Source organism: Littorina saxatilis, linkage group LG13 (assembly GCF_037325665.1).
Source record: "Littorina saxatilis isolate snail1 linkage group LG13, US_GU_Lsax_2.0, whole genome shotgun sequence".
NCBI classification, from domain to species: Eukaryota; Metazoa; Mollusca; class Gastropoda; order Littorinimorpha; family Littorinidae; genus Littorina; species Littorina saxatilis.
In genome coordinates this window covers 8646770-8665436 of record NC_090257.1, presented here as the reverse complement: position 1 = coordinate 8665436, position 18667 = coordinate 8646770, and the positions used below count along the sequence as shown (strand labels likewise).

General features: G+C 43.4%; 1 protein-coding gene across 2 annotated transcripts in view; it reads left to right on the top strand.

Annotated features, from left to right (window-relative positions):
- LOC138983537 (ADP-ribosyl cyclase/cyclic ADP-ribose hydrolase-like) overlaps positions 1-18667 on the top strand; it is an 84531-nt gene that overhangs the window by 63658 nt on the left and 2206 nt on the right. For both annotated transcript variants that reach the window (XM_070356803.1, XM_070356804.1), the window contains exons 6-9: positions 14107-14180; positions 15592-15684; positions 17222-17308; positions 18067-18667. The exon at positions 18067-18667 is cut by the window's right edge and continues 2206 nt beyond it. In XM_070356803.1, coding sequence (XP_070212904.1) covers positions 14107-14180; positions 15592-15684; positions 17222-17308; positions 18067-18214 — 402 coding nt within the window. In that variant the 3' untranslated portion in view covers positions 18215-18667. The remainder of the gene's footprint in view (positions 1-14106; positions 14181-15591; positions 15685-17221; positions 17309-18066) is intronic.

The following is an 18667-nucleotide window of genomic DNA, read 5'->3' as shown; positions in this document are numbered from 1 at the left end:
TGGACCGATCTTCATGAAACTTTACATGAGAGTTCCTGAGTATGATATCCCCAGACTTGATTTTCATTTTTCTGATAAATGTCTTTGATGACGTCATATCCGGGGTTTTGTAAAAGTTAAGGCAGTACTGTCACGCTCACATTTCACAACCTTATTGGTTGCAATTTTGGTCAAGCAATCTTTGACGAAGACCGGACTATGGGATTGCATTGCAGCTCGGAATCTTACAAAAATAGTTAATTTGTTTGCTCATTAAAGCTGTCATTAAAATCGATTGTATGATTCAAAATGGATTGCATCGTGTTCTTTATCAAATTCTGAATCTCAGAATATATATATATATGTCATATTTACTCTTAAATTGTGATCACTATTAACGAAACTAAGTTAATTAGTACTACGAATAAAATTTAAGAAATCGATCCAAAAATGATTTCATCATAAAGATATAATAATTATGTTGTATTCAAAACGAGCTCAGGAAGTTAACAAGTCGCGTAAGGCGAAAATACAACATTTAGTCAAGTAGCTGTCGAACTCACAGAATGAAACTGAACGCAATGCAACGCAGCAAGACCGTATACTCGTAGCATCGTCAGTCCACCGCTCACGGCAAAGGCAGTGAAATTGACAAGAAGAGCGGGGGAGTAGTTGCGCTGAGAAGGATAGCACGCTCTTCTGTACCTCTCTTCGTTTTAACTTTCTGAGCGTGTTTTTAATCCAAACATATTATATTTATATGTTTTTGGAATCAGGAGCCGACAAGGAATAAGATGAAAGTGTTTTTAAATTGATTTCGAAAATTTAATTTCGATAATAATTTTTATATATTTAATTTTCCGAGCTGGTTTTTAATCCAAATATAACATATTTATATGTTTTTGGAATCAGCAAATGATGGAGAATAAGATGAACGTAAATTTGGATCGTTTTATAAAAAAAATATTTTTTTTACAATTTTCAGATTTTTAATGACCAAAGTCATTAATTAATTTTTAAGCCACCAAGCTGAAATGCAATACAGAAGTCCGGGCTTTGTCGAACATTACTTGACCAAAATATCAACCAATTTGGTTGAAAAATGAGGGCGTGACAGTGCCGCCTCAACTTTCACGAAAAGCCGGATATGACGTCATCAAAGACTATTATAAAAAAAATGAAAAAAAACGTATGGGGATTTCATACTTAGGAACTCTCATGTCAAATTTCATAAAGATCGGTCCAGTAGTTTAGTCTGAATCGCTCTACACACACACACACACGCACACACACACACACACACACACACACACACACACACACACACACACACACACACGCACGCACACACACCACGACCCTCGTCTCGATTCCCCCCTCTACGTTAAAACATTTAGTCAAAACTTGACTAAATGTAAAAAGAATACAGAAAAGCGCGCTTTCCTTCTTGCCACAATACGCTATTGCGCTAAATGGCTTGTCAATTTCACTTCGTGTTGCACGGGAAAAGTGAGCGATTTCCTTGCCGCGAGGATTGACGAGGATGCAGTGCGTTCAGTTTCAGTCTGTGAGTTCGACAGATTGACTAAATGTTGTAATTTCGCCTTACGCGACTTGTTTTAATATATATTAATATATACTGTTCAAAAAAAGAAACGCATCGCTTGTAATATTTGGTTAATTTAGTTATATGGCTACAAGGATATCCACCAAACTGCAGAAAATGTTTATCTGGTCGTCGACCTTTCGTCCATTGCCACAAGTGAGCTCTGCACGTGACGCATGCGTTATCAGTGGCTACAATGTCAAAATTGCTCATTTGGCATGACCACTCGTCATGCTTCAGTGTAATCTCGTGAAACTCGGGGAATATTGAGCTCTCACCATGTCTTCCAAAACCCATAAAAGCGGATTGTTCGCCACAAAGAAATCAGACGACAATTCAGCGACGAAAGATGGCCCGATTGAGCAGAGAAGACCGCCAAATTGCATTGGGTCGTTTACAAGCAGGCCAAAGTCAAAGTGCAATCGCCAGGCACTTCCACGTGTCCCAGAGCACCATCAGTAGACTGTGGGTCAGGTTTCAAGCCACTGGCTTCGTTGCTGACTTGCCACGAGCGGGAAGACCAAGGGCGACAACTGCTGCTCACGACCGCTTCATACGGCTCCGCCACCTCCGGAATCGTTTCCTGTCGGCCTCATCTTCTGTCCAGGCTCTCCCCGGGCCACACCGATTATCGGACCAGACCGTGCGGAACCGCCTGCATGAAGCTGGTTTGAGAGCTCGCAGACCTCAGAGGAGCTGTCCTCACACGCCGCCATCGCCAGAACCGAGTGCAGTGGGGCAACCAGCACCTTCGCTGGACCGTCCGGAATCACTGGAGACACGTGTGGTTCAGCGACGAGTCCTACTTCCTGCTCCAGCGACATGATGGTCGGAGGAGGGTCTACCGGAGAGTAAACGAACGTTACGCGCCCAACTGTGTGGATGAGGCACCCGTTCATGGTGGTGGAGGCGTCATGGTGTGGGGGGCGATCAATACCGCTGGAAGGAGCACCCTGGTGCACGTCCAAGGGCGCATAACTGCCCAGCGATACGTGGAGGAAATTCTGCGCCCACACGCCCTTCCTCTTCTGGCTGACCAGGATGCCATATTCCAGCAGGACAACGCTCGCCCGCACACAGCACGACTCACCACCCAGTTCCTCACCGACCACCATGTCCAGGTGCTTCCCTGGCCATCCATGTCGCCAGACATGAACCCGATAGAACACCTCTGGGATGAATTGGACAGACGTGTGCGCAGGCGAGAAGAAGCGCCGGCAAATCACCGCGATCTATTGCAGGCACTTCAGGAGGAGTGGGACACCATCCCACAGCAAGATATCCGGCATCTGATCCAGTCCATGCCCAGAAGGTGCCGGACAGTTGTTGCTGCTCAAGGCAGTCACACCCCCTACTGACTTGACAGCCTCGGCACCCAATCGTATTGATTGACTGATTGATTTGAAGATGCAAATGAACTGTGTGTGCATTCAACTGTGTCCATACCAAATTTCAAACAAATAATCTAAATATTGGATTTTCTGTTAATTTTTTCGAAAAATAAAACAAATTTGGCAAGTAGCAACTATGCGTTTCTTTTTTTGAACAGTATACCTTGTGAAAAGGTAGGATGGTGTGCCCGTAGAAGGATATTACAAAACAAAGTGTCGGATCAAGTCAAAGCCTGCAGCAGTCGAACCTCTTACCGTTGGAAATGCAACTCATGCCGCAGGAATGGTTTGTTTTTTCCGGGGTTTTTTTCCCCACCCCTTTATGTAAATGTTGTTCAGTGAGTAGGCGTGGTGGGTGAGTGAGTGGGGAGAGTATAGGGGGTGGTAATGGGGGGGTGGGGGTAGGGGATAAGGCCTCTCAATGCTGCTGACTATAACCTTTCTCAAAGCAGTTCTTTGTGCAGAATGTCAACGGCAAGCGAACGTGACGGGGTGGAGCTATTATGTGACAAAAGTTTTCATATATTCAGATTTGACAAATTGTATTGCGTAAATGTAGGAAGCGTGGTGTGGAACCAGAGGAAATAACGGTTCGAATCCAACACCTGTCTCTTACACAACTCTCCAAGCAACAACAAGATTGTTAGTTACCGAATATCATGACAGTCGCGGTAATTGACTTTGTGTGTGTAACATTTGTAGGGTAAAGGGGGAAAAGTTGAACCACTTAAGCAAATTGCCAAATATTTGTTTTGCAATATTGATAACGACATAATGTCTGTTACTGTACTTGCGCCTAGCGGTAGACGAACTCACATACAGAGCAAGACTTGATAACAACCCTATTCAAAAGCAAGAAAATAAAATAAAAATTCCATTGCTACAGTTCAACTTAGCCGCCACGTTGGGCAATTTGAACAACATGATGGTGTAAATTGGACCAATATTAAAAGCTAAGTAACACACAAACGACAACAATTTGTAATCAATCTTCAAACATAACATAAAAGCATTTCTTTCTTTCTTTATTTGGTGTTTAACGTCGTTTTCAACCACGAAGGTTATATCGCGACGAGGGAAAGGGGGGAGATGGGATAGGGGAAAGGGGGGAGATGGGATAGAGCCACTTGTTAAGTGTTTCTTGTTCACAAAAGCACTAATCAAAAAATTGCTCCAGGGGCTTGCAACGTAGTACAATATATGACCTTACTGGGAGAATGCAAGTTTCCAGTACAAAGGACTAAACATTTCTTACATACTGCTTGACTAAAATCTTTACAAACATTGACCATATTCTATACAAGAACCACTTAACAAGGGTTAAAGGAGAAACAGAATCCGTTAGTCGCCTCACACGACATGCGGGGTGCAGAGAAATAAGGATGTGGAAAAGAAGACTTTTGGTAAGTGAAATAAAGGTGATGGATCCAGTCAGGTAGAAATAAGACAAGAAAAGAATTGGAAAACTGCAGGGAATAGTAGGGAGAGTTTTCTTGGAAGGAAATATAGGTGAAAGGACTGGTAAGGCAGAAATAAGAGAAGAAACAGAACCGTTAGTCGCCTCTTACGACATGCTGGGTAGCATCGGGTAAATTCTTTCTATTCCCAACCAATATGGGACTCCCCCTAACCCGCGGGGGGGTCATAAAAGCATTGCCCTAAATAATGTCGAATACAAAAAAATCAATGTTTATCATTTGGACCTTTCTCAAAAACAAAGTATTAATCGTTCAATTTTTAATCTGGTTTATTTGGGGCTTACGTTTTTAAACCAACAAGAAAATAATGTTGAACAGCTGATTGCAAGACATCTCACGCACGAGAAGAAGAAAACCAACTAAACAATTTCAGCACTATAGTTGTTATCATGACATGGTGCATTTAGTACACTGGTCCAACCTTCACCAATGATGTTACAATGCATCGGATTAATTGGACCAGTGGTCCAATTTTCACTCCGAGCAGAGGTCCAATTGAGACGTTTCATACTTGCATAAAAACGAACTTTGTAATTATATGCGTTGAGGGGTACGCATTACCGTGAAGCTGGCAGTCAGTGCTACCAAATGTCGTCTGTGTCTACCACTCGGTGGTGACTTAATGTGGGTCTATGTAAGCAGATGCCAGCGCAAGCAATCTGATGCAGAGTCAGGAGGCGGTTTGGTACAAGAGAACCTTAGAGGCCACAGCCTCGGCCGTCCAAGGGATCTATGTGTCTGGAGGCACATTTGGTTTCTGAGGTTCAAGCGGAGCTGTTGCCTCTGCTCCCAAGTTCCCGTGTCTGGAGGCGTTTTTGGTATGGAAGCAAACCTGTAGGTTGGGGCCTCTGCCTTTCAGGATGCCAGGACTACAAAATGTGTGTCTCCGAGTGATGGGTGTGGGCGGAGAAAGTCTCCCAGGCTGAGGGCATTCTCCCTTCTGTAGCGGATGAGACTAGACATCTCTTCCTTGAGAGTGTCACAACCTTCAAACACGCGGCTCTGCTTGGGTGGGAATGTTCTGAGCAAAACACTATGTGTTACTCCATACCCCTTGCGCTCCATGGAACTTCTTGACCCCAACAAATTGGGTGGGGAGTTTGCACAGTCGGTAGAGGCGCTGGCTTTAAAACCGGTTGTTACTATCAGCGTGGGTTCAACCCCCAAGTTCGGCGCGGGATGTGTGTCCCAGAGTCAACTTTGTGCAGACTCTCCCCGGTGTCCGAACACCACCGTGTGCGCGCATGCGCACGATAAAGATCTCAGGGTCACAGCGAAAGCCTCAGGCCTTTGAAACACGAATACATGCATGCAAAAATATGAAGCCTGGATGTCCGTTCGGCCAACAGCCAATAAAGTAACCATTTCAGCACTGACCCAAGACGACCCAACCCGGTCACTAGCCCATTTCAGGTCTCCTCCAGCAGCCGGCAGCCAGCTGTCTACATCCCCCCCCCCCCCCCCCCCTGCATTTTTATTTTTTATTTTCATACAAAGCCGGGTTTTCCCGTGTAACATGCCCCAAATGGCTTTGCCGTGAGGGCGTAAAACTTTCATTTTCTCTATATGCGTTGAGCACGTGGCTTTGTGTGAGTGGCGCCAATGTGAACTACAATGATGCTGTACCACTGCAGCAAACAAATATTTTGCAATTGTGTGTTCGCTCATAGATCGACACACAACTTTGTGACTTCCAGAGAAATGAAATTGTAATGCAAAATGCAAAAATGTGAAACCTTAGACATCATTGGGACCTTTTTTGAAGACATGTTTTTGCCAAAGTGCCCGTTTGTTCCATAACCGGGGAGAGCATTCTATCATCGAGTAGTAGATAACTGGCGGTGGTTCAATTAATCGCGCTGTCCAAGTTCCCCCCCCCCCCCCTTTCCCCCTACACGCATTCACTCCTTAAATAAGCAAGGAGTCTTTGCCCGAATAGACCGTTTTCGAAAATAACTGTTGTGTTTGCCTGGGTTGTGAAAGAGTGAATATACCCTTGCTTTCTGTGAGACAAACAATCCATTGGCCCATCACTAGCAAGGGGTGTGTCGGAAACATGTGGACAAGGATCACGTTTGGATTAGTTGTCTTACTAAAAGCAAGTATTCACTCTTTCATAACCCACTCCTGAAGTAAACAAGGAGACCGGCACGGTTGGCCTAGTGGTAAGGCGTCCGCCCCGTGATCGGGAGGTCGTGGGTTCGAACCCCGGCCGGGTCATACATAAGACTTTAAAATTGGCAATCTAGTGGCTGCTCCGCCTGGCGTCTGGCATTATGGGGTTAGTGCTAGGACTGGTTGGTCCGGTGTCAGAATAATGTGACTGGATGAGACATGAAGCCTGTGCTGCGGCTTCTGTCTTGTGTGTGGCGCACGTTATAAGTCAAAGCAGCACCGCCCTGATATGGCCCTTCGTGGTCGGCTGGGCGTTAAGCAAACAAACAAACAAAGTAAACAAGGAGTCGTTGCCTCAATAGCCGATTTGCAAATACCACTCTGTCGTGTTTGTCTGGATTGTGAAAGAGTGAATACCCTTGCTTTCAGTGAGACAAACAATCCACGGGCCCATCACTAGCGAAGGATGTGTCTGAAACACGTGCACAAGGGGCACGTTTGGATTATTTCTCTCACTGAAAGCAAGGGTATTCACTGCACTCAGAGTTATTTCCGAAAATCGTCTATTACGAGCGAAAGCTGTTTAAACACAGACAGACTGCCAACACTAAAGTATGATGTTGATGTTATTGTTCAAAAAGAAAGAGAGATTGCTTTATGTCCTACAGGCTAAATATTTCGCCTCGACAAGATATGGGTTATATGATTCGAGTTTTACGCCCTCATGGCTTTTGACGAGATACACAAGTGTATGCGTGATTATTGTTCAGTGATGTGCAGTGTAGTTTATGGCGGCACTCTTCCAGCAGTGTTCACGGCATAAAGAACAATTTTTTTCAGGTCCGATACTTGCATGTGCAGTTTGATGTATTGAGATTCAAACTGACGTACCATGACTTTTCAAAACAAGTTTTGAAAGTGTGAGTAATGTCGCTTTAAAACTGATGCTAGTTCCACACAAAACCGTCTCATCGCGAATTCTCTCTTTTGTCCGCTAGCGCTACGTTTGCGAAAAGAAAGGACAAGCATGTCATTCAAACATCCTAACCCTTTCATCAAGGCGTGTCGTAGTGACCTGAAACTCGACATCGGTTGTCACAATCCTGTTAAAATTCCGGGTCTGCATTTTTTTAATTTTTTTTATAGATTTATTTGTCAAGTCAAACGTTATTGTCCTACACATGAACAATGGCGGGGTTGGTGCGTAACCTAACACACATACTGCACTAAAACATAACAATATAAGTTGTCATCATTTTCACGAGTTTTCATTCACAAGCACCTGGGAAATAAATCTCATGTTCCCCGGGGAATAAATCCCCGGTTACCATAGTTGCAGGAAGCCCTATTACATGGATAATCAAAAGCAAACCCAATAGAAACGCTCGAGGATTCTTCGGCTCTTTTCATTGGCGTTTCCCCAGACCTAAACAGACGACAAGACACTGCTTTGCAAAGTTCCAAAAACCAACTGGCAAACTGGCAAAAGTAAACAAAACAAGTCGCGTAAGGCGAAATTACAACATTTAGTCAAGCTGTCGAACTAACAGAATGAAACTGAACTCACTGCATTTTTACAGCAAGAGCGTATACTCGTAGCATCGTCAGTCCACCGCTCGATGCAATGGCAGTGAAATTGACAAGAAGAGCGGGGTAGTAGTTGCGCTGAGAAGGATAGCACGCTTTTCTTTATCTCTATTCTTTTTAACTTTCTGAGCGTGTTTTTAATCCAAACATATCACATCTATATGTTTTTGGAATCAGGAACCAACAAGGAATAAGATGAAATTGTTTTTAAATCGATTTCGGAAATTTTATTTTAATAATAATTTTTGTATTTTTAATTTTCAGAGCTTGTTTTTAATCCAAATATAACATATTTATATGTTTTTGGAATCAGAAAATGATGAAGAATAAGATAAACGTAAATTTGGATCGTTTTAAAAACATTTTTTTTTTTTTACAATTTTCAGATTTTTAATGACCAAAGTCATTAATTAATTTTTAAGCCATCAAGCTGAAATGCAATACCGAAGTCTGGCCTTCGTCGAAGATTGCTGGGCCAAAATTTCAATCAATATGATTGAAAAATGAGGGTGTGACAGTGCCGCCTCAACTTTTACAAAAAGCCGGATATGACGTCATCAAAGATATTTATCGAAAAAAAGAAAAAAAAGTCCGGGGATATCATTCCCAGGAACTCTCACGTCAAATTTCATAAAGATCGGTCCAGTAGTTTGGTCTGAATCGCTCTACACACACACACACACACACACACACACACACACACACACACACACACACACACAGACAGACACACATACACACACACATACACACACACACACACACACATACACCACGACCCTCGTCTCGATTCCCCCCTCTACGTTAAAACATTTAGTCAAAACTTGACTAAATGTAAAAACAAAACTACTTCAATAAATTCGTCACAAACAAAAGTGAAACCTACCGATATGTTATGTCTTCTTACAAAGTCACGGAGTGCGTGCATCTGTGTTTCGATACACAGACGTTCGGAGAAACACGAACGTCAAGTTCAAGTAAAACGACACCTGACACACACATTTTGACCCGTGCACAAGACGTTGTATCGATAAACGAAGCACAAGTAAGAAACAATAATAAAAGCAAAGAAAATAGCAACACGATATGCAAACATCTAACAAAGCCGAGCAAGCAGAATGACAGGTCTAATGAAAAACAAAGAGGTAACGAGTCGGAAACAAGATCGCGATTCTTTCCTTCGCTGCACGACGCAAATCTTCTGTGACCTTTGACCAAACGTAGCTTCCACATTCGATCACCGTGCTCAGCTTAATATTTACAACAGAAAGCCGAGGGGGTGGAATACTGAGATGAACCTACAGAACTGTGCATCCTCAAACCTGACATATTCATCCCAACTCATTTAATGAACTCAAAAACACAGAAAGTTGCTTTCACACGCCATCTTTGATTGCCAGTGGTTATCAAACCGGGACCCGTGTGGTTATCAGCACGGGACCCGTGTTTCAAAGCATGGCTCCCTGGGTTGATTGTGCACTTGTTTTCTCACTACCAAAATGATGACAAAAACGATGTTTGATGGTTTGTTGACAGACCAGCTTTTGTGTCGGTCCTCGGGGGGCATATCGACTTTTGTTTCATATTTATTGACCGCGGCCTTCGGCCTTGGTCAATAAATATGAAACAAAAGACGATATGCTCCCCCTCGGACAGACAAAAAAGCTAGTCTGTCAACAACCCATCAAACATCTTATAATGTTTGATGGGTTGTTGACAGACCAGCTATTTTGTAGGTCCGAGGGGGAGCATATCGCCTTTTGTTTCATACTTATTGACCAAGGCCGCAGGCCGCGGTCAATAAATATGATACAAAAGTCGATATGCCCCCCGAGGACCGACAAAAAAGCTGGTCTGACAACAAACCACCAAACATCGTTTTTGTCATCATTTTGGTACATGTAGTGAGAAAATAAGTGCAAAATCAACACAGGGAGCCATGCTTTGAAACACGAGTTCCGTTTTGATAATACATGTACGTGTTTTGGGGCCCCACCACGTTGTTGCAATCAAAGTCGGCGTGTGAAAGCAACTTTCTGTGTTTTGAGTTCATAAAATGTTGAGATAAGTATGTCAGGGTTAAGGATGCACAGTTCTGTAGGTTCCTCTCAGTATTCCACCCCCTCGGTTTTCAGTTGTAAATATTAAAATTAGTGATCGAATGTGGAAGCTACGTTGGGTCAAAAAGGTCACAGAAGATTTGCATCGTGCAGCAAGGCACGTTGGGTCAAAGGTCACAGAAGATTTGCGTCGTGCAGCGAAGAAAAGAATCGCGATTTTGTTTCCGACTCATCACCTCTTTGTTTTTCATGAGACCTGTCATTCTGCTTGCTCGGCTTTGTTAGAAGTTCGCATATCTTGTTGCTATGTTCTTTGCTTTTATTATTATTTCTTATTTGCGCTTCGTTTGTCGATACAACGTCTTGTGCACGGGTCAAAATGTGTGTGTCAGGGGTCAATTGGTTTGACTTGACGTTCATGTTTCTCCGAACGTCGATCTGTGTATCGAAACACAGATACACGCACTCCATGACTTTGTAAGAAGACGGAACATATCGCTAGGTTTCATTTGTTTGTGATGAATTTATGACCTTTCATGAAGTAGTTTTGTTTTTTGTTTACTTTTGCCAGTTTGCCAGTTCGGTTTTGGAACTTTGCAAAGCAGTGTCGTCTGCCTAGGTCTGGGGAAACGCCAATGAAAAGAGCCGAAGAATCCCCGAGCGTTTCTATTGGGTTTACTTTTGATTATCCATGTTTATCACATGACGTGCCTCTTTGTCTCTGTTAGCTGAGGAGGTGATTATTCTGGATAATCCATCACAACCATTATGGATAACCCACCACAACCGAGTTTCGATCTCAACTGTCATTGGTCATTGTCTTTGATTTCAGAGTACAATTGAATAATTTATAGAGGTCATCTGCATATTCAGAGTTTACAGATGGACTACTTTTTTCAACATACGACTGAATATTTTGTGGTGTCAAAGTCAATATCACGTATAGGTACAGGCCTACATGCGTCAATATTGAGAAGATAAAGAATACTTCAAACGATACGCACATTCTGCATGGATTTAATGAGCGGAGTCGAGATATTTCGCTGGCCGAAGCGACTGCATGGTCAAAGGCATGTTCAACGAGTATCGCGAGTGGGATCAAGGGACGATACTCCCTAATTTTTACACAGACAGCCATCTACACAGAACAGAGAGAGAGAGAGAGAGAGAGAGAGAGAGAGAGAGAGAGAGCAATCAAAACACAACCCAGTCACCTGCATGGTAGTTCGAAAACTCAATCTGAAACTGACATCGATTGTCGAAGGCATGCCTGCGGTGGATAACTCTGGAAAAGTTGTCGTAGCTGGGAACCCGTTGAGATCCATTCCAACGCCAAAAAAAATAATCAGAAGAGTCACCATGAAGTCAAATCAAACGTTAGGTTTTCTCATTTGGTTATTTGCTTTGGCTTTAAGTGTATTGCTTCGATTGATAGCTGAATCTGCTTGCAACCGTGCTGTTTAAGACTGTTCGAACTGTCGTCTGCTAGACGGGCTTGTGTGAATCCGAGTCGAGTCAACTGCGGGGTTCAGCGACAAATGAGGGAGTGGCATCAAAATGAAAAGAAGAAGACGAAAAGAAGTTGAAGATACAGTTAAGATATATGGGGAAGAGAAGAGGATGTGAGGTGTTAGATGTATCCAACCTTAGGTGTTCAAACTCAAGACCGGGACAAAGTAGAAAGCGATGTACCGCGACCGACTCTCAGTGCCGACATACAACTTCCAAGCTTTATTGCTTAACGTCTACAACAGGCGAAGTATTGAAGCTTTGACTCACCAAAACCCGACGACTGAATATGTAAGTGATCCACGTGTGAAAACCGAAACAGAACAGCGCGATGACAGCCAACATTTCTATCCCCGACTGACAAACAGTAACACTGCATGCGAACTGACTTGGGTCAACGATCAAACCAGCACGGCCCGAACTGAATTTGTTGCGCTGCCATTATCGTGCGCAATTCTGGTAAAAATATAAACCCGGTATGCCGAATTGAGTATAACGAAAGCCGATGTCAAATATACACAGGGATATTTTAAAACAAGTCGCGTAAGGCGAAATTACTACATTTAGTCAAGCTGTGGAACTCACAGAATGAAACTCAACGTAGTCCGCCGCTAGTGCAAAAGGCAGTGAAAGTGACGAGCCTGTTTGGCGGTTGCGCTGTGCTTCATAGCACGCTTTACTGTACCTCTCTTCGTTTTAACTTTCTGAGCGTGGTTTTAATCCAAACATATCATATCTATATGTTTTTGGAATCAGGAACCGACAAGGAATAAGATAAAATAGTTTTTAAAACGATTTCGGAAATTTAATTTTAATCATAATTTTTATATTTTTAATTTTCAGAGCTTGTTTTTAATCCGAATATAACATATTTATATGTTTTTGGAATCAGAACATGATGAAGAATAAAATAAAAGTAATTTTGGATCGTTTTATAAAAACATAATTTTAATTACAATTTTCAGATTTTTAATGACCAAAGTCATTAATTAATTTGTAAGCCTCCATGCTGAAATGCAATACCGAAGTCCGGCCTTCGTCGAAAATTGCTTGGCCAAGATTTCAATCAATTTGATTGAAAATTGAGGGTGTGACAGTGCCGCCTCAACTTTTACAAAAAGCCGGATATGACGTCATCAAAGACATTTATCGAAAAAAAAGAAAAAAACGTCTGGGGATATCATACCCAGGAACTCTCATGTCAAATTTCATAAAGATCGGTCCAGTAGTTTACTCTGAATCGCTCTACACACACACACGCACAGACAGACAGACACACACACACACACACACACACACACACACATACACCACGACCCTCGTCTCGATTCCCCCTCTATGTTAAAACATTTAGTCAAAACTTGACTAAATGTAATGACTCAAATTGTAAAAGCAGATAGCAGACCTTTTTATAAGCAATATGAATGACTGAATGTCCACATACAAGTCGAATGACGCCGTCCATTATGCTGACAAATGGGAACTAGCTTTGCGCATGAATTCATTGACATGAATTCGACTGCGGAGGCTTTTGGCAAGCTGAAAACAGGCACGGGCAGGTTTTAGTGGAAAAAGTAAGTGTTTTTAATGAAAACGTCGGAGTAATGGGATAAATAGCTTACACACCTCGTCCTGAATATCTTGCATATTTTCCCTCGGTAATACCTGAAAATCGACCCGAGGGAAAATATGCAATTTTCAGGTATTACCTCGCCAAAGGCTCGGTAATACCTGAAAATCGACCCGAGGGAAAATATGCAAGATAATCAGAACTCGGAGTGTGTAACCTAAATATAACCTGCAACTATGGGAACCGGGGATTTATTGCATGGGGAACATGAGATTTATTTCCCAGGTGCACGTGGCTGTGAATGAAAACTCGTGAAAATGATGACAATGATTGATATCAGCAGCGTCTTCTGACTTGCTTCTCTTTATCTTTTCCAAAACAGCGCTCGTTCGAGAATCACACACACACACACACACACACACACACACACACACACACACACACACACACACACACACTTAGTTGGCTTATACCAGAGATCTGAGCGCGGACAGGACAAACTAACAGACAGACAGTAATCTATACACTCTACTCCACCCCATCCCTAATTACCGTAGGGATACAAAAAAACATCCGTTCTGTATTTCCCAGGATTTCGCCAGGTTTGTCTTCCTCGGGGGTACTTCAACTTATCTACTTGGTTGTTGGTGTTCAACGTCTCCAACCTGTTAAGCCTCTCGGGGCCGCTTGATATGGATAAGTTTATGCCTGTGTGTCTCTGTGATTTGTGCGATTACTGTTTATCTGTATGTAATGTTTCACTTCTTAAAATACAAAGTATAATTCTAAATTCATTGTTGAAATGTTGCAGTTCGCCACTAAAGCAAGGGGCATAATCACCGTCATGTTGAACGCCAGTACCGGGGAAGGCTTCAGCGACACGTCGTGAGTTGTTGCCCTTTATGTCACAAATCTCGTTGTGTTTGTTGTTGGTGTGTGTGTGTGCAGGGCCGGACTAGGCGAAGATGAGGGGGGGGGGGGGGGTTGCCAGTGGTGGCCCAGGGGGATGTCCCCCCTGGCGGCAGGGGCGGATCAGTTCATTTTATGACTGTTTTTTTTCAAAAGTATATTGTGAACATATGGGTGTGAAGGCGCGAAGCGCCGAGCCGACGGCGCGAAGCGCCTAGCTTGCTAGGGGGGTCCGGGAAATTTTGAAAAAAAGGATGCAAAATGGTGCAATCTGGTGCATTCTGAGGATGATCATTACCAGTTTCAGGCAGCAGATTTTGTCACTGATTAATACCCCAAAAATTGAAACTCAATGTAAAATAAAGAAATGCATACCTCATTCAATATTTTTATTTTTTGGCCGGGGGGGAGGGGGGTCCGGAAACCCTAGAACCCACCCCCCCCCCCCCCTCGTTGTGGGGGTCAGGGGGCGAAGCCCCCTGAAGCTGACGGGTAGGTCATATTCTGAGATAGGAAAATGGTCGCTCCTTGCATGAAACGGCATAAAATAAGCAATAATAAAAAAAAATTAAATAAGTAATGTACATGTTTAGGCTAGGGGGGGGGGGGGGTTGCGCAACCCCCATAACCCCCCCGGTAGTCCGGCCCTGGTTTGTGTATGTTTGTGTGTGTGTGTGTGTGTTTGTGTGTGTGTGTGTGTCCGTGTGTCCGTGTGTCCGTGTGTCCGTGTGGCTATGCCTCCGGGTTTTTTAAGCAGCATGAGAGCCTGTATTTTGAAAGCGGTAAAAAGGCGAAAACGGTGGGGTTTTTCTATTTTCTTTTTTCATCTGAGAGTCTTTTTGGAGCAACGAGGGGATAACGAAACTTTTACAAACCAATAAAACTATGGCCTATGGCAATTAAATGATTCAAGGGACTGAATCAGCTACTTTGGACTGGAATAGGCTACAAGGGTTTGAACCAACCACTCCAGTTTCAGTGTTCATGATTCTCATAATTTCATGATTGAAAGCAACCCACGGCAGAGTTTAAAAACAACCAACCACAGAGATCGGACGAAAACCAATATCAGCTAAGATGAATTAGCCTACATCTCTCATTATTGTGTCTGTCGGCCTGTCCATTTTAAAGTCCGCTTGGGTTGATTTACTTGTGACTATTTTGTTTTGTCACAAATCAAACGTAATCACTATCCATTCTTGTTTTCTGAGACTTGTTAATTACAAAATAATAACACAAGTCTAAATTGTATCACGTCAAACACTTTGTTGAATTCATAGCGCATAGTGCTTTTAGTTATGCGCTATAGAAATCTCCTTAATAAATAAAAGTATGTCAAATTCTGTGGAATCTTTTATCAGTTGTCTATTATTTGATTTCTGTCCAGGTTCTTTGGGAGGTTGGAGTTACCGAACCTGAATGCGAGTGTCGTCACACACGCCAACATTTGGCTCGTGCAACAACCCGGTGACGTCATCAAGTGAGTGAGGGGGTGGAGAAGTGTGTGTGTGCGTGTGTGTTTGTGTGTGTGTGTGTGTGTGTGTGTGTGTGTGTGTGTGTGTGTGTGTGTGTGTGTGTGTGTGTGTGTGTGTGCTGTGGTGTGTGTGTGTGTTTCTGTATGTATGTATGCGTGTGCGGGTGTGTGTGTGAGTGTGTGTGTGCGTGCAACTACCCGGTGACGTCATCAAGTGAGTGAGGGGGTGGAGAAGTGTGTGTGTGCGTGTGTGTGAGTGTGTTTGTGTGTGTGAGTGTGTTTGTGTGTGTGAGTGTGTTTGTGTGTGTGTGAGTGTGTTTGTGTGTGTGTGTGTGTGTGTGTGTTTGTGTGTGTGAGTGTTGTGTGTGTGAGTGTGTTTGCGTTTGTGTGTGTGTGAGTGTGTTTGTGTGTGTGTGTGTGTGAGTGTGTTTGTGTTTGTGTGTGTTAGTGTGTGTGTGTATGTGTGTGCGTGTGTGTGTGTGTGTGTGAGTGTGTGTGTGTGTGTTTGTGTGTGTGTGTGTGTGTGTGTGTTTCTGTATGTGCGAGTGTGTGTGTGTCTTTCTGTATGTGTATGTGTGTGTGTCTTTCTCTGTGTGTCTTTCTGTGTGTGTGTGTCTTTCTGTGTGTGTGTGCGTGTGTGTGTGTGTGTGTGTCATTCTGTGTGTGTCATTCTGTGTGTGTCATTCTGTGTGTGAGTGTGTGTATGTATGTGTGTGTGTGTGTGTGTGTGTGTGTGTGTGTGTGTGTGTATCACATCACATCACATCTTCACATAGTCAAACAGTTTATTTACCAAATGCAAAGCACAGGATTTTGTTATGGTGTATGCATAAAACTTCACACTCCTTCCACACGCATATATCATAATAAATATGTACAGATAAAGTGTTCAATTTCACTGGGCCTATTTACGTGTGTATACCAACCAGACAGTTCAAAACGTGTGTGTGTGTGTATGTGTCCGTCTGGTGTCCGTCAGTGGGGCGGGGATATAGCTCAGTTGGTAGCGCGCTGGATTTGTATTCAGTTGGCAGCTGTCAGCGGGAGTTCGATCCCAGGTTCGGCGGAAATTTATTTCAGAGTCAACTTTGTGTGCAGACTCTCTTCGGTGTCCGAACCCTCCCCCCGTGTACACTACATTGGGTGTGCACGTTAAAGATCCCACGATTGACAAAAGGGTCTTTCCTGGCAAAATTGCTTAGGCACAGTTAATAATTGTCTACCTATACCCGTGTGACTTGGAATAATAGGCCGTGAAAGGTAAATATGCGCCGAAATGGCTGCAATCCACTGGCCGTATAAAATTTCATCTCACACGGCATCACTGCAGAGCGCCTAGAACTGTACCCACGGAATATGCGCGATATAAGCGTCATTGATTGATTGAGTGTGTCTGTCTGTGATTGTGTGTTTGACTTTGTTGATATTCCTTAACGAAGCTTCGGTTCATTGATGTGTTGTTTGCTTACTTTGTTGATTGATTGATTGATTGATTGATTCATCCATTTATTCATGCTTTAATTCATTCATTCATCTGTTCCAGAGAGCGATGTGACAGTGAAACTATTCAGAAACTCCAAACACGATTTCGAGAAAAGAGCATATCATCTACATGTATTTTCAACCCTCAGTAAGTACATATTGTTGCTTGCACTGTTGTTGTTGTTCATGTTGATATCAATTTTTTCGACAAGTCTGTTATTATTTTCTAACAGTCAGCATGTGTTAGAACTAACTCGTAATATAGACAGCTAGTAGTTAAGAACATCAGTACATGACGTCATTCCTGTTAACCGTCGAGGCAGTAATATATCACACGATGGTGCGACTGTGCGCGAGTGTGTAATTATAGTCATTGTGTCTCCGTTCTCAAGGCATGTATTAGGGTAGACATAATGTTGTGATATGCTGACAATGATTCCGTTGTGATTACATAGTGTGTGTGTGCGTGTGTGTGTGTGTGTGTGTGTGTGTGTGTGTGTGTGTGTGTGTGTGTGTGTCTTTGTCTGTGTCTGTGTATGTGCGTGCGTGCGTGCGTGCGTACGTGCGTGTGTGTGGGTGTGGGTGTGTGTGTCTGTGTGTGCACGTGTGTGTGTCTGTGTGTGTGTCTGCGCGTGTGTGTGTCTGTGTGTGTGTGTGTGTCTGTGTCTGCGCGTGTGTGTGTCTGTGTGTGTGTCTGCGCGTGTGTGTGTCTGTGTGTGTCTGTGTGTGTGTGTGTCTGCGCGTGTGTGTGTGTGTGTGTGTCTGTGTGTGTGTGTGTGTGTGCGTGCGTGCGTGCGTGCGTGTGTGCGTGTGTGTGTCTGAGCGTGTGTGTGTCTGCACGTGTGTGTCTGTGTCAGTGTGGTTCTTGTGTACAATATGCTGACAATGATTGTGTTGTGATGACAGGGACGTAATGTGGATTTTGTGCTGGGATCACCAAGACGACCCGCAATGCAGAGATCTCGTCGCTTCCGGTGGACAGTCCAGTGTTGTCATGACGACCCCTTTGCGTCTGCTTTTTATTGTGTTGTTGATTGTGATGCGTCTGGTTTAAAGAACTGTTTTAGATTTAATTTGCAATGGTTGATCGTCGGGAATGTGCATTGTGTAGGTTATACCCCCGCTCGTATGCATCAGGTCCATGTTGAGACATTGAAAAAAACACCACACAATGCACATTCCCGGCGATCAAATCTATCTAATAAAGTGCCAGACTGAGTCATAGACGAAAGTTAAACTGCCAATACAATGAAAAGGGGAATGAGATAGGGTGGTGCCACTACTGATACAGTCTCTGTCCGAGTCTTCCCCACCCCCACCCCCTCCTCTCTCTCTCTCTCTCTCTCTCTCTCTCTCTCTCTCTCTCTCTCTCTCTCTCTCTCTCTCTCTCTCTCTCTCTCTCTATTTTCACACGATGTGACGTACGCGTCACAGATCAAAGAAAACCATATTACAAACAACTGAACTCATCTTTAAATTGTTGACATGTTTGTTTGAAATCATGTCT